At 47.2% G+C, this 15,384-nt stretch overlaps 1 protein-coding gene across 1 annotated transcript in view; it reads right to left on the bottom strand.

The window, feature by feature from the left end:
• LOC148147386 (uncharacterized) overlaps nt 1-15,384 on the bottom strand; it is an 83,964-nt gene that overhangs the window by 25,462 nt on the left and 43,118 nt on the right. Inside the window, exons 6-8 of the mRNA XM_087995608.1 lie at nt 13,317-13,427; nt 3,053-3,095; nt 2,840-2,958 (exon numbers count right to left, since the gene is read on the bottom strand). Coding sequence (XP_087851734.1) covers nt 2,840-2,958; nt 3,053-3,095; nt 13,317-13,427 — 273 coding nt within the window. The remainder of the gene's footprint in view (nt 1-2,839; nt 2,959-3,052; nt 3,096-13,316; nt 13,428-15,384) is intronic.

Raw genomic sequence — 15,384 nt, 5'->3', positions numbered from 1 at the left:
TTTTGAGAGACACTGGGACATTTCAGTCATTGATGGTGGCTGATGAGACAGTTTGTGTTCCAGACGGTTTGACAAGTAAAAAGTGTTATGAAGCTATTCCCTTGTGCAAGGTTAAATTGCAAAGTGATTGGGAAAGAAAGTTAAATTGTGGAAATTATTCCCAGTTTTTGAAGGGGTAGATATGATACAGGATAATGACTGAGCCAGCACATATCACTGAGTGTCTTGTTGCAGCTCCTGATCATGTTGGTCTTATCCAAACTCTCCACAATTACTGAGGCCAAACCCAAGCAGCCTATTGCTGATAATGACAGTTAAAGGGAAAGCTGATCAAGTGGTGAACCAATTTTGTGCTGAAATGGTGAATTTGCTGAAGAAAATACAAACTGGCGAGAGCACTTCAGCATCGGTCACTGGAACTTAAGTACTTGAGCGAGAACTTACAATGTCTCAATGATAAACACATGGAAGCAAATTCAACAAAGACTGATCTTCAGTTTAAAACGTCAAATTTCAAAAACCTCTCTGAGATCGTGTGACAAATACCGTGAATAGGAGAAGGAATTGCTGATGGCTCAGAATAGTTGGCTGAGTGCAGAATTAAAAACCAGGACGGATGGATGACTGATGCTTTGACATGAAAAGAACAATTAAAGTTCGAAATGCTGATGCAAACTGGGAAACACGAATGATGAGAAATTCAGTGTGAAAGACAATAGCCAGACTTTACAACAGGTAAAGAGATTTTTAAGGAACAGAGTTAGGAACAATTAGTAACCTCTGGAGGAAAAGGTTTGAAATGAATGAAATTGCCATGTAAACTGGTTAAACTTGTGTCTGGGATTTACAGATAACTCTGAAACAAAGATAACTGCACTGACCAGAGGGGTTGAAAAAAATCAATAAATTTGGGAATAAATTGGGAGATAAGAGAGAAAACAAATGTTTGAAGGAAATTAAGTGGCAGATAACATTCACACGAACTGCCAGACAATAATCATCTCCAACAAGAGAGAATTGAACCATCTCCTCATGACATTCAATGCCATTACTATTGTTGACTTCCCTCCTTATACCATCATGGGCTTACCCCTGACCAGAAACGGGACTGACCAGCTATATCAGTCCTGTGGCTGTGAGAGCAGGTCAGCGGCTCGGTATTCTGCTGTGAGTGACTCACCTCTGCACTCGTAAGCCTGTCTACAAGGCACACCTCAGCATTCTGATGGGATACTCTCCACTTGTCCTTGCTATGGTTCCAGATGATGACGGGACTGGACAGTTCAGATCTTAAAATGGAATCGGCCTTGATAGATTGCATAGATCATACTTCTATTTACTTACAAGTGGAGATTACGTATCAAATCTGGCAGTGAGGAAAGCAAATGCAATGTTAGCATTCACTTAGAGAGGGCAAGATTACGAGAGCAGAAATGTCCTGCTGAGGCCACAAGACAGGGGTAGAATGAGGCCATTCAGCCCATTGAATCAGCTCTAGCATTCAATCATGGCTGGCCTGTTCCTCAACCACATTCTCCTGCCTGCTCCCCATAACCCTTACTCCCTTACTGATCAAGAACCTGTACATCTCTATCTTAAAGACACTTGGGCAATGAGATGCACAACTTCAGCACCCTCTGGCAGCAGAAATTCCTCCTCATCTAAATGGTCGCCCCCCTCACCCTGAGGCTGTCCCCCCCCTTCCTAATCTCCTATTGGTGGAAACATTTTCTCCACATCCACTCAATCCATGCCCCTTAGTATCAAGTTTCACTCAGATACCCCCCATCCGACTACATGCCATTGAGTATGTTCCCAGAGTTCCCATTTGCTCCTCATGTGACAAGCCCTTTATCCTCGGGATCATTCTTTTAAGCCTCCTCTAGACCTCCTCCAACACCCTTCCTTCGTAATGGGGCCCAAAACTCAGACTCAGCAACACATTTCTGTTATTATGTTCTAGCCATCTTAAAATTAATGTCAATAAAACATTTGCCCGTATGTTAATCTCGGGAGAATTCTGAATGAGGAACAACATTCTAGAAGCTTGGCAGTCGCAGGATAAAGGAAACCACTTGGTTGGCATCACATCCACCACCTTCAACACCCTACGTGCAGCTCAGGCTCACAGTGGGAGCAGTAAGTACCATTCATTAGATTAACTCACCAAAACTCCTTGAAAAGCACCTTTCAAACCTGCTGCATCCAGCATCTTGAAGGATGGCGCCAGAAGATTAATGAAAACAGGACCATCTGCAAGTTAGGCTTCAAGCCACACACCATCTGATCTGGTAATAAATCACCATTAGTTCACAGCCACTGAGTAAAACTCCCAGAACTCCCCTCCTGTCAGCATTGTGGGGATAAGCATTATGGAGGTTCAAGGAGGCAGCACACAACCAGCTTCTCCAGAGCAATGAGGGACAGGGAACTATTGTTGGCCCATCCAGCAACACCTGCATCCTGGGAGAGAATGAAAACAAATGACTGATTTCCCTGGTTTGTCTGCACTAGCGGGAGCTCAGACACTGCAGCAGAGTTGGGAGGCCCATTGAAAATCCATGTATGGGCTTGATATCAAAGTCAGAACGGGATTTCAAGCAGGAGGTTCATCTGAACTGAGAGGCTGAAATATTGTTACATTGCTGGTTTTTAAACAGATTAAAAGTAAACAGAGACTGGGGTGGGAGAGCTACAGAATATTTTGCAGGGGCATGTTCAAGACTTGGGCAGAGCTGTATTGAACTGCAGTAAGAATGTGACAACAGTCTCACTTTCCAGGCCAATTGAACCTTATATTGGTGTTTATTTACAGTGTGGAGATGAGCATGATTCATACCTTCGATTCCAGTGTTAGTACAAAGAAGAAACCCAGATAGTCACATCTGCAAGTGATCATATCCACTTTCTTCCCCGTTCTGCTCATGAGGGTGTTACATCCAAGCTCATCGAAGGGGCCTGTATTGGAGAATTATTAATCATGAGAATCATTCCCTCATTTACACATTCCAGTATTGAGTGATGTCAGCATTTTAAAACAATCTTCACTTACCATTCCCACCAGAGTCCCGGGTGCTGCATGGTGGAGAATCGGACTAAAATGGAAATGATAAACCAGAACATTAGCTTCACCAACAATAACACAGTTGAAGCAGCTGTGTCGATACAAACACATTGAGACATTTCTCTCTCGCCTGTCTGACAGGGTAAGGCAGGGAAGGAGGAGGAAATGTGATGCCAACTGGGAAATTGTTGGGTTAAATTTTCCATATCCTGGGTACGACCTCAGTGTTCCCACCAAAGCAACGTTACACAAAGCAGATTCCTAATTGGTCACCTCCCCATTCACCATCTTTAAAGTTATCAGGAAGTACAGGGCCCAGTGGGAGTGTCTGAAGCAGTGTCCAGGCAGCAGCCTCATTGGGAAAGGAGAACGCTGCTGGACACGGGAGAGATCGAGCAGACACCTTAAAATAGGGGCACTCACAAATGCCTCTCTCTTCAGTGGTGAGAACGATACAAAGTCCTGTGAGGAGCCTCAGGTTGGACAGTGATCCCTCTGAAAGAGTGTCTGCACTACTCCAGGACCACTGTGAGCATTGCAGCTCCCGGATGCTGTCAGTTATATCAGTTACCCATGGTCCACTGCCCTCCCAGTGAGAGAGCCCTTCCACCGTGTTACTCAACTCCTGACAGAGCAGGGGCCTGTGTAACACCAGCAGCATTGCAGCACTGGAGGATCATGGTCCCTGACTGGGGCCATATTTGACCTCACTGCCTGGCCATCTCTGTGGAGGTTGCTGCTGAGTCCTGTGATCGCTCCAGTCCCTTATCATGAGAAAGTCACCCCTGGACAGGGTTAAGGAATACCCACTCAAGCCACTGTCCCCATAACCATGCCCACTCAAGTTACTGTCTCCACCTCCTCCTTGAATTCCAGCCCCACTCCAGGTCCTAGCTCCCATCTGCGCCATGTCTTCACCATTCCCCAAACCTCCCCCTCACTGAGGACGAATGTTTTGTCCTCAATATTGGCCTCACCTTTATTCCTCTACACTCCCAGATTAATGAGTTCGACACACGCTGCGACCTTGAACGTTTCTTCCACCACCTCCTCCTCTGGGCCTACTTTTACAACCAAGACTCCCGCCCACCCACCGAGGATCCCTTCTCCCGCCTCCAACACACCCCGTCCACCTCGACACCCCATGCTGGCCTGTTACCCGCCCTTGATCTCTTCATTTCAAACTGCTGCTGGAACATCAACTGGCTCAACCTGCTCACCCCCCCTCACCCACTCCTACCTCCCACCCTCACAATGCACAGCCGTCCACTCCCTCCGCTCCAACCCCAAACTAACCATCAAATCAGCGGACAAAGAGGGTGCAGTGGTGGTTTGGGCACTGACCTCTACACCGCTGAAGCCAGGCTCAAAGACACATCCTCCTACCACCCCCTCGACCATGACTTCACCCTCCCCATCACCAAACCATCATCTCCCAGACCATACACAATCTCATCACCTGAGGGGATCTCCCACCCACAGCTTCCAACCTAATTGTCGAGGAACCCCGCACTGCCCGATTCTACCTCCTACCCAAGATCCACAAGCCTGACTACCCCGGCCGACCTATTGTCTCAGCCTGCTCCTGTCCCACTGAACCCATCTCCACCTACCTCGATACTGTCCTGTCCTCCTTGGTCTAGGAACTCCCGACATCCATTGGGGACACCACCCATGTCCTCCACCTCCTCTATGACTTCTGTTTCTCCGGCTCCCAATGCCTCATCTTCACCATGGACATCCAGACCCTCTACACCTCTATCCGCCATGACCAGGGCCTCCAAGCTCTCCATTTCTTCCTCTCCCAGTGTCCCCACCAATACCCTTCCACTGATACTCTTATTCATTTGGCTGAACTGGTCCTCACCCTCAACAATTTCTCCATCGAATCCTCCCACTTCCTCCAGACAAAACAGGTAGCCATGGGCACCCGCATGGGCCCCTGCTATGCCTATCGCTTTGCTGACTACGTAGAACAGTCCATCTTCCAAAGATACACTAGCAGCACGAGGAAGTCGAACAGTTCAACAACTTCACCAACACATTCCACCCCGACCGAAAATTCACCTGGACAATCTGTGACACTTCCCTCCCCTTCCGAGACCTCTCCATCTCCATCCACGAGGACTGACACAACACTGACATTTTTTGCAAACTCACCAGCTCCTGCAGCTACCTGGATTACACTTCCTCCAACCCTACCTTCTGCAAAAATGCTATCCCGTATTCCAAATTCCTCCACCTCCTCTGCATCTGCTCCCAGGAGGACCAGTTCCACCACAGAACACACCAGATGGTTTCCATCTTTAAGGACCGAAATTTCCCTCCAACACATCTCATCCACGTCCCGAACTGCCATCCTCAAACCCCACCCTTCCAACCGCAACAAGGACAGAACCTCCCTGGTCCTCACCTTCCACTCCACCAACCTCTGGATACATCGCGTCATCCTCCGCCATTTCCACCACCTACAAATGGACCCCACCAGCAGGGATATATTCCCCTCCCCACTGAATCCGCCTTCCGCAAAGACCATCCCTCCACCACTACCTGGTCAGGTCCATGCCCCCCACAAGCCACCCTCCTGTCCTGACACCTTCCCCTGCCACTGCAGGAATTGCAAAACCTGCGCCCACACCTCCCCCCTCACCTCTGTCCAATCCATCAAAGTTTCACATGCACTTCCACACATGCCATTTATTGTATCCGTTGGTCCTGATGCGGTCTCCTCTGCACTGGGGAAATTGGATGCCTTCTACAGAGTGCTTTAGGGAACATCCCTGGGACACCCGCACCAACCAACACCCCCCCCACACCAGGGCTGAACATTTCAACTCCCCCTCCCACTTTGCCGAGGACATGATGTTCTGGGCCTCCTCCATCGCCACTCTCTTTCCACCTGACACCTGGAGGAAGAACGCCTCATCTTCCATCTCAGGACCCTTCAACCCCAAGGGCATCAATGTGGACTTCACCAGTTTCGTCATTCCCCCCCCCACCCCGACTTAACCCCAGTTCCAACCTTCCAGCTCATCACCAACCTCATGATCTCTCCCACCTGTCAATCTTCCTTCCCACCTCTCTGTTCCACCCTCCTCTCCGACCAATCACCTTTACCTCCACCTCTACCCACATATTGCGCTCTCAGCTACCTTTTCCCCAGCCCCATGCCCCTCCCATTTATCTCTCCACCTCCCGAGGCTTCCAGCCTCATTCCTGATAGAGGACTCCAGTCCGAAACATCGATTCTCCTGCTCCTCGGATGCTGCCTGACCTGCTGTGCATTTCCAGCAACACACTCTCAACTCTGATCTCCAGCATCTGCAGGCCTCACTGTCTCCTCACAGAGTGACCTGTCAGGGTTTCTGGCTGTTTTACCAGGCCATTCACATCCAAACCTGTCTCCCATGCAGCCCACGCTAAGTGCCTTTCCAGAACTTGTGGAGGTCATTTATTGTATCCGTTGCTCCCGATGCGGTCTCCTCTCCACTGGGGAAATTGGATGCCTTCTACAGAGTCCTTTAGGGAACACCCCTGGGACACTCGCACCAACCAACCCCCCCCCACACCATGGCTGAACATTTCAACTAATGCCAATGAAGTGCTAATGAAGGAAAGATGACAGCTTCAAACCATAATAGTCTTGGAGAGATTTAATTGAAGACTCACCTCAATTCCCTGAGGACAGGCAGGACATGGCTGTCACTGTCAGGGAATTGAGGTGAGATTGTGTAGCTCTGTTCGAGGTGATGCTCCATGAACAGGTTTCACTCCGAGTGTCTCTCAGGCTGTAAAGGGGATGGGGTTTGGGTGTTTTGGATGGCCAATGGGGCAGCACCTGTTTACACCGAGTCCCTGTCCTTCTCCTGCTGATCTGAAACTGTGGCCATGGGGGGCTGTGGGTCTATTGATGTAAATGAGGAAAATGTCCCAATTAATTTCTGTCTGCTGTTTATGGTCCCCAGAATGTGGGGTACTGGGGACATTGTGTGATCAATTACATTTCATGAAGAGGATTCTGGGTAATCCAAGATGGAGGGCGGGAAATATTTCTGGCTGTAAAAGGCAGCTCCTTTTTTGAGGTATTTTAGGTGGTGGAGGTGATTCCTTTGAATTCCAGGAGCAGCAATTACTGTTTTATCTGCTGCTGCATTGTTTGGAACTTTGGAGAAAAAAAGTCAAAAGAGCAGAAGTTTTAAAAGGGAGAGGTACAGACAAAGGAAGCACAAGGTGAGGTCAGTGCAGGAGAGAGAGAGAGAGGGAGAGACCCACATTGCTAACTGACCCAGCAGTGAACCTGTACAGTTACTGCCTTTGCTGTTTGAATTCATGTATTGCTAGACATCGGAGTACGTCTGGGAAAATTAACAAAACAGTGAAATTCACACCTGATCTTGGAGGAAACAGATAAGTGAATATTTTAGGTATGGCCTTACAGTAAGTCTGCAATAGTGAGTAGAGTGGTTTATTTCTTGATTATATGTTATATCGAGATCTATCTCTTGATTAAACTTAAAAATATAAGCCATAAGTATTAATTTAACCTGGAGCAGTGTTTTGTAGAGGAATAAGACAGAGCTCTTTTCTATGTCTATGGATTGAAAGAAGCAAAAATAGCTTTTAGTAGAGTCATATGCTCTTCTTGTCAGATGTGGGAGTTGAGGGAGAGTTTACATGTAAGTGAGGATTATACTGGAGTAAATGCCATTGGTTGCAAATCCTCTAAGATTGAATGGATCAACTGAAGCGACAGTTAGAGGAAATGAGGAAGTTACAAGAATAAGGGGATGTGATGGATTGCAGTCATAGGAAGGGAGAAAAGCCACAGATGCACTTGGCTCAAAGGTAGAAGACAGAGGATGGTGGTGGAGGGTTGTTTTTCAGACTGGAGGCCTGTGACCAGTGGAGTGCTACAAGGATCGGTGCTGTGTCCTCTACTTTTCTTCATTTACATAAATGATTTGGATGTGAGTATAAGAGATACGTTAGTGAGTTTGCAGATGACACCAAAATTGGAGGTATAGTGGACAGCGAGGAGGGTTACCTCAGATTACAACAGGATCTTGACCAGATGGGCCAATGGGCAGGGAAGTGGCAGATGGAGTTTCATTTAGATAAATGTGAGGTGCCGCATTTTGGGAAAGCAAATCTTAGCAGGACTTATACACTTTATGGTAAAGTCCCAGGGAGTGTCGCTGAACAAAGGGACCTTGGAGTGCAGGTTCATTGCTCCTTGAAAGTGGAGGTAGATAGGATAGTGAAGAAGGCGTTTGGTATGCTTTCGTTTATTGGTCAGAGTATTGAGTACAGGAGTTGGGAGGTCATGTTACAGCTGTAGGCCACTGTTGGAATATTGCGTGCAATTCTAGTCTCCTTCCTATCAGAAAGATGTTGTGAAACTTGAAAGGGTTCAGAAAAGATTTACAAGGATGTTGCCAGGGTTGGAGGATTTGGGCTACAGGGAGAGGCTGAACAGGCTGAGAATGTTTTCCCTGGAGCGTCGGAGGCTGAGGGGTGACTTTATAGAGGTTTACAAAATTATGACGGGCATGGATAGGATAAATAGACAAAGACTTTTCCTGGGGTAGGGGAGTCCAGAACTAGAGGGCATAGGTTTAGGGTGAGAGGGGAAAGATATAAAAGAGACCTACGGGGCAACGTTTTCACACAGATGGTGGTGCATGTATGGAATGAGCTGCCAGAGGATGTGGTGGAGGCTGGTACAATTGCAACATTTAAGAGGCATTTGAATGGTATATGAATAGGAAGGATTTGGAGGGATATGGGCCGGATGCTGGCAGGTGGGACTAGATTGGATTGGGATATCTGGTCGGCATGGATGGGTTGGACCGAAGGGTCTGTTTCCATGCTGTACATCTCTATGACTTTATGACTGTATGACATAGATGGGTTAACTCCAGGAAAACTAAGAGAGGTAGGCAGGTAGTGCAGGAGTCTTCTGTGGCGATCCCCATTTCTAACAAGTACGCTGTTTTGGAAAATGTCGGGGGTGATGGATTCACAGGAGAATGTCACACGAACGGCCAAGTTTACGGTATCAAGACAGGCTCGAATTTAATGTGGGGAACGTCAGGTTCCAAGTGTTCAATTGTGTTATGGGACTCTCTAGTCAGAGGCACAGTCAAACGTTTCTGCAGCTAGCAGCAAAAAATCCAAATGGTGTCTTGCCTCTCTGGTGCCAGGCTTAAAGGTGTCTCAGAGAGGGTGCAGTGTGTTCTCAAGGGGGAGAGGGGCAAGCAGGAGGTCATTATACACATTGGAACCAATGACATTGGAAGGGAAAAGGTTGAGACTCTGAAGGGAGATTACAGAGAGTTAGGCAGGAAGTTAAAAAGGAGGACCTCGAGAGTTGTAATATCTGCTACCAGTGAGTGAGGGCAGGAACAGGAGGATAGAGCAGATGAATACATGGCTGTGGAGCTGGTGTATGGGAGATGGATTCACATTTTTGGATCTTGGGAATCTCTTTTGGGGTAGAAGTGACCTGTACAAGAAGGACGGATTGCACCTAAATTGGACGGGGACTAATATACTGGCAGGGAGATTTGCTAGAGCTGCTCCGGGGGATTTAAACCAGTAAGGTTAGGTGGAGGGGATGTGGTAGTGGTGGGGGGGGACGGTGGTGGGGGGAGGGTGTGAGTGGGAGGGGGGGAGGTGGTGGGGGCAGGGTGTGGGGGGCATGTATGGGGGAGTTGGGGGGATGATGGTAGGGGGAGGTTGTGGGGGGGTGGTGGTGGGATAAGGATGTGGGGTGGGTGGGAGGGGGTGTGGTGGTGGGAGGAGGGTGTGGGGGGGCAAGGGGGGGTGGTGGTGGGGGGAGGGGGTGATAGTGAGGAAAGAGATCAATCTGAGACTGGTACAGTTGAGAACAGAAGCGAGTCAAACAGTCAGGGCAGGGAATTACAGAAACATAGCTCAGGGATTGGCAGGACTGGCAGCTTAATGTTTCAGGATACAAATGCGAGAGGAAGGATAGAAAGGGAGGCAAGAGAGGAGGGCAAGTGGCATTTTTGATAAGGGATAGCATTACAGCTGTACTGAGGGAGGATATTCCTGGAAATACATCCAGGGAAGTTATTTGGGTGGAACTGAGAAATAAGAAAGGGATGATCATCTTCTTGGGATTGTATTATAGACCCTCTAATAGTCAGAGGGAAATTGAGAAACAAATACATAAGGAGATCTCAGTTATCTGTAGGAATAATAGGGTGGTTATGGTGTGGGATTTTAACTTTCCAAACATAGACTGGGACTGCCACAGTGTTAAGGGTTTAGATGGAGAGGAGTTTATTAAGTGTGTACAAGAAAATTTTCTGATTCAGTATGTGGAGTTACCTACCAGAAAAGGTTCAAAACATGACCTACTCTTGGGAAATAAGGCAGGGCAGGTGACTGAGGTGTCAGTGGGGGAGCACTTTGGGGCCAGTGAGCATAATTCCATCTGTTCTAAAATTATTAATGAAAAAGATATACTAGATCTAAAAATTGAAGTTCTAAATTGGAGAAAGGCCAATTTTGATGGTATTTAGCAAGAACTTTCGAAAGCTGATGTGGGGTGGGGGGGGGGGTGTGCAGATGTTCGCAGGTAAAGGGATGGCTGGAAAATGGGAAGTTGTCAGAAATGAGGTAATGAGAATCCAGAGAAAGTATATTCCTGTCAGGGTGAAAGGGAAGGCTGTAGGTACAGGAAATGCTGGATGACTAAAGAAATTGAGGGTTTGGTTAAGAAAAAGAAGGAAGCATATGTCAGGTACAGACAGGATGGATCGATTGAATCCTTAGAAGAGTATAAAGGAAGTAGGAGTATACTGAAGAGGGAAATCAGGAGGGCAAACAAGGAATATGAGATAGCTTTGGCAAACAGAGTTAGGGAGAATCCAAAGGGTTTTTACAGATACGTAAAGGACAAACTAGGGAGAGAATAGGGCCCCTCAAAGGTCAGCAAGGCGGCCTTTGTGTGGAGCCACAGGAAATGGGGCAGATACTAGTTTGTATCAGTATTTACTGTGGAAAAGGACACAGAAGATATAGAATGTAGGACAGAGATGGTGACATTTTGCAAAATGTCCATATTACAGAGGAGGAAGTGCTGGATGTATTGACACATATAAAAGTGGATAAATGTCCAGGACCTGATCAGGTGTACCCGAGAACTCTGTGGGAAGCTGGGGAAGTGATAACTGGGCCTCTTACTGAGATATTTGTGCCATCAATAGCCACAGGTGAGGTGCCAGAAAACTGGAAGTTGGCTAACGTGGTGCCACTGTTTAAGAAGGGTGGTAAGGACAAGCCAGGGAACTATAGATCAGTGAGCCTGGCCTCAGTGGTGGGCAGGTTGTTGGAGGGGATCCTGAGGAACAGGATGTACATGTATTTGGAAACACAAGGACTGATTAGGGATAGTCAACAAGGCTTCATGTGAGGGAAAACATGTCTCACAAACTTGATTGAGTTTTTTGAGGAAATAACAAAGAGGATTGATGAGGGCAGAGTATAGTAGATGTGATCTATATGGATTTCAGTAAGGCATTCGACAAGGTTCCCCATGGGAGACAAGTTAGCAAGGTTAGATCTCATGGAATACAGGGACAATTAGCCATTTGAATACAGAACTGGCTCAAAGGTAGAAGACAGAGGGTGGTGGTGGTGGTTGTTTTTCAGACTGGAGGCCTCTGACCAGTGGAGTGCCACAAGGATTGGTGCTGGTCCACAACTTTTCGTCATTTATATAAATGATTCCGATGTGAGCGTAAGAGGTACAGTTCATAAGTTTGCTGATGACACCAAAATTGGAGGTGTAGTGGACAGCGAAGAAAGTTACGTCAGATCACAACGGGTTCTTGATCAGATGGGCCAAAGGGCTGAGGAGTGGCAGATTGATAATTTAGATAAATGTGAGATGCTACACGTTGAGAAAGCAAATCTTAGCAGGAGTTATACACTTAATGGTAATGTCCTAGAGAGTGTTGCTGAACAAACAGACCTTGGAGAGTAGTTTAGCTCCTTGAAAGTGGAGTCGCGGGGAGATAGGACAGTGAAGAAGGTGCTTGGTATGCTTTCCTTTATTGGTCAGAGTATTGAATATAGGAGTTAGGAGGTCATGTTGCAGCTGTACAGGACATTGGTTAGGCCACTTTTGGAATATTGCATGCAATTCTGGTCTTTATCCTATCAGAAAGACATTGTGAAACTTGAAAGGGTTCAGAAAAGATTTACAAGCATGTTGCCAGGGTTGGAGGATTTGTGCTATAGGGAGTGGCTGAACAGGCTGGGGCTGTTTTACCTGGAGCGTCGGAGGCTGAGGGGTGACCTTATAGAGGTTTATAAAATCAAGCGGGTCATGGATAGGATAAATAGACAAAGTCTCTTCACTGGGGTGGTGGAGCCCAGAACTGGAGGACATAGGTTTAGGATAAGAGAGGAAAGATAGAGACCTAAGGGGCAACTTTTTCACGCAGATGTGTATGAAATGAGCTGCCAGAGGACATGGTGGAGGCTGGTACAATTGCAACATTTAAGAGGCATCTGGATGGGTATATGAATAGGAAGGGTTTGGAGGGATATGGGCCGGTGCTGGCAGGTGGGACTAGATTGTGTTGGGATATCTGGTCGGCATGGATAGGTTGGACGAAAGGTCTGTTTCTGTGCTGTACATTGCTATGTTTCTATGACTGTAAGTGACCAAACCAGACTGTGGCCATTTTTAATGATTTTTTCCATAATCTCCAGAAACCTGAATAAACTGGGTCACCTGACCCGAGGGGAACAACATGTTTTACCAGGAATGTTGTGGGGGGTCCACCTGTAACAGAGAAATCCCTCTGACCATGGGATTTTGGATGGAGCCAGGGCCATATCCATGGGGTGGACAATCATTCTGTCCTGCCCCAGACCCTCCTTTCTAAACCCTCCAGAGGAATTTCAGGACACAAAACGATGGGAAATATCTCACAAGGCACAGCGATCCTCATTTGTACAGCATCATAACATTCCACACCCTCATCATGATCACAGCTTCTGATGGACATTAAAGAGACAAGGAGATCAGCTCCGAATCCTCCAAACCTGCCCAGACAGGGCTCCATTCACAGCCGGAGGACTATAGAATTTCGGGGTCATTCAGTTTAACTTGTTCATCAACACTGGAGATGATCCAGACTGTGCTGCACAATCCAGTCAGACCTGGCTGCTCACAGGCTCAGCTCGATGATATTGTGGAGGTTTATCTCACCTGGAAAGGCACGTCCTGAAATGTAACTGTCAGAGGGCTGGTGAGATCATCAATCATTGAATCCCCCACTTGGACTGTAACATCGGGTGAGACAGGGTTCCCCTCCTGGCCCTGTAACAACACACAGAATGGATGGTTAAACATCTACTCACTGAGGATTTACAGAACACACAGAAACATTTCAATGATCTTCATTTCTGTGGTGAGGGTGAGCAGAGGAGGCTTCCTCATTGTAACAAATGTTACCTTAGGGGCTGTAATCCCAGAAGCTCCCTTTGCTGTCAGAAATGTGTGAATGGTAACTCCAGACCCTCCATGAAGCTTTCTGCCTACCCGGCCCTAGACTGTGGGGATGGGTCATTAACACATTAAAGTACATCAGTGATGTCCACCCCAGTGGGAGTTCAGAGAGACAGAGCAACCCCTTACACAGGGACAGAAACAGAAATACAGAGACACTCAGTGTTGGGGAGTGAAGGGGTGTGGGCTACAAACCCTGTTCCTGATGGTGAAGCCCAGTCACCCTCTGGTTTTGATTCTTGGGTGCTTATTGAGACTCACTAATGGTTCCTCCACTCCCACTGTTCACCTTGTTCAACATAACGATTCTCCCAAAATCCAGAGCTTTCAGTTGTGACTGATGCAGTGTGACTCGTTTGGGGGGATATATAGTGAAACACCAGACAACTGGTATCTCTGATTCCCTCAAGGACGTGGTCTCCATCTGCACCAGCTCCTGTACAACTCAGAGACAAGGGATTCTCAAGACAAGGAAGATGTTCATCGGAAATAACACAAAGAACTGCGGATGCTGAAAATCTGAAATTAAAACAGAAAGTGCTGGAGAAACTCAACAGGTCTGGCAAAACCTGTGGAGAGAAAGTAGAGCTATTATTTCTATATTTCTATTTATTCAGTGACCCTTGTTCAGGACTATTCTGAAAATGGGTCAATGGACTCAACTCTGCTTTCTCTCCGTAGATGCTGCCAGACCTGCTGAGTTTCTCTAGGACGATGCTCCTCTAGCTCTCCTCCACACTGTTACAGAACAGCTTTACCCTATGCCAGCTTTCGAAGGGCTGCAGGCTGTGAACCCGATTTCCCCTTTCCCAGGCTCGAACCCCACCAACCAGAAACAGAGCCCTGCAACTGGGGAGAAGGAACCTCAGGCTGAAAATCCCGAATCCCGACTGAAAGCACGGAAGGTGGTGATTTGGTCCATCGAATCTGTACCTGGTGTTTCAAAGAGCAATCCACTGAGGGTCCCCTCCTTTGCTCTGTCCTTATAGAATCAGACAGCACGGACTCATCTTCTGGCAATCCTTCTCCTTCAATTATTTATTCCATTCCATTTTAAAATTTAATCCTGAATGTGCACCCACTGCACTATCAGCCATTACATTTCACAGGCGAGCTGCAGATTATATTAAACTGTTTCTCCTCATATCACCTCTGCCCCTTTTTCTAAATCTGTGCTCCCTGGTGAACCACCCTTCAGCGATTGGAAACAGATTCTATTCCTTTGCTCGATCAAAACCCTTCACTGTTTTAAATACCTTTATCAAGTCTCCCCTTGGCCTTCCCTTCCACAGTCTCTGTGCTGCTCTTTTCTCAGTCCATTTGACCCTTCCCTGACTCCATGACTTTGACCTTCTGACCTCAGACCCTCCTGCTCCTGTACTCGAATCCTCTTGCTGCGAAGGCCAGTGTACCATTTACCTTCTTCCCCACCTGCTGCTCCTCCAGGCTTCCTTTCAGTGACTGGTGTACAAGGACACCCAGGTCTCATTGCACCACCCCCTTCCCCAATTTATCACCATTCAGATAATGATCGGCCTGTCTGTTTTTGTTACCAAAGTGAACAATCTCACGTTTATCCACTTTATACTGTGTCTGCCATGTACTTGCTCATTTACTTAACTTGTCCAAAACATACTGCAGCTTCTCTGCATCCTCCTCACAGCTCACCCTCCCACCCAGCTTTGGATCATCTGTAAACTTGGAGATATGGCACGTAGTTCCCTCATCGGAATCATTCATGTCCATTATGAATAGCTGGGGCCCAAAC

Source organism: Chiloscyllium plagiosum, unplaced genomic scaffold (assembly GCF_037043375.1).
Source record: "Chiloscyllium plagiosum isolate Xiang-an unplaced genomic scaffold, Cpla_swu_hap1 HiC_scaffold_17, whole genome shotgun sequence".
In the NCBI taxonomy this organism is placed as follows: Eukaryota; Metazoa; Chordata; class Chondrichthyes; order Orectolobiformes; family Hemiscylliidae; genus Chiloscyllium; species Chiloscyllium plagiosum.
Note: the sequence above shows the minus strand (reverse complement) of the source record. Positions and strands in the feature narration are given on the sequence as shown.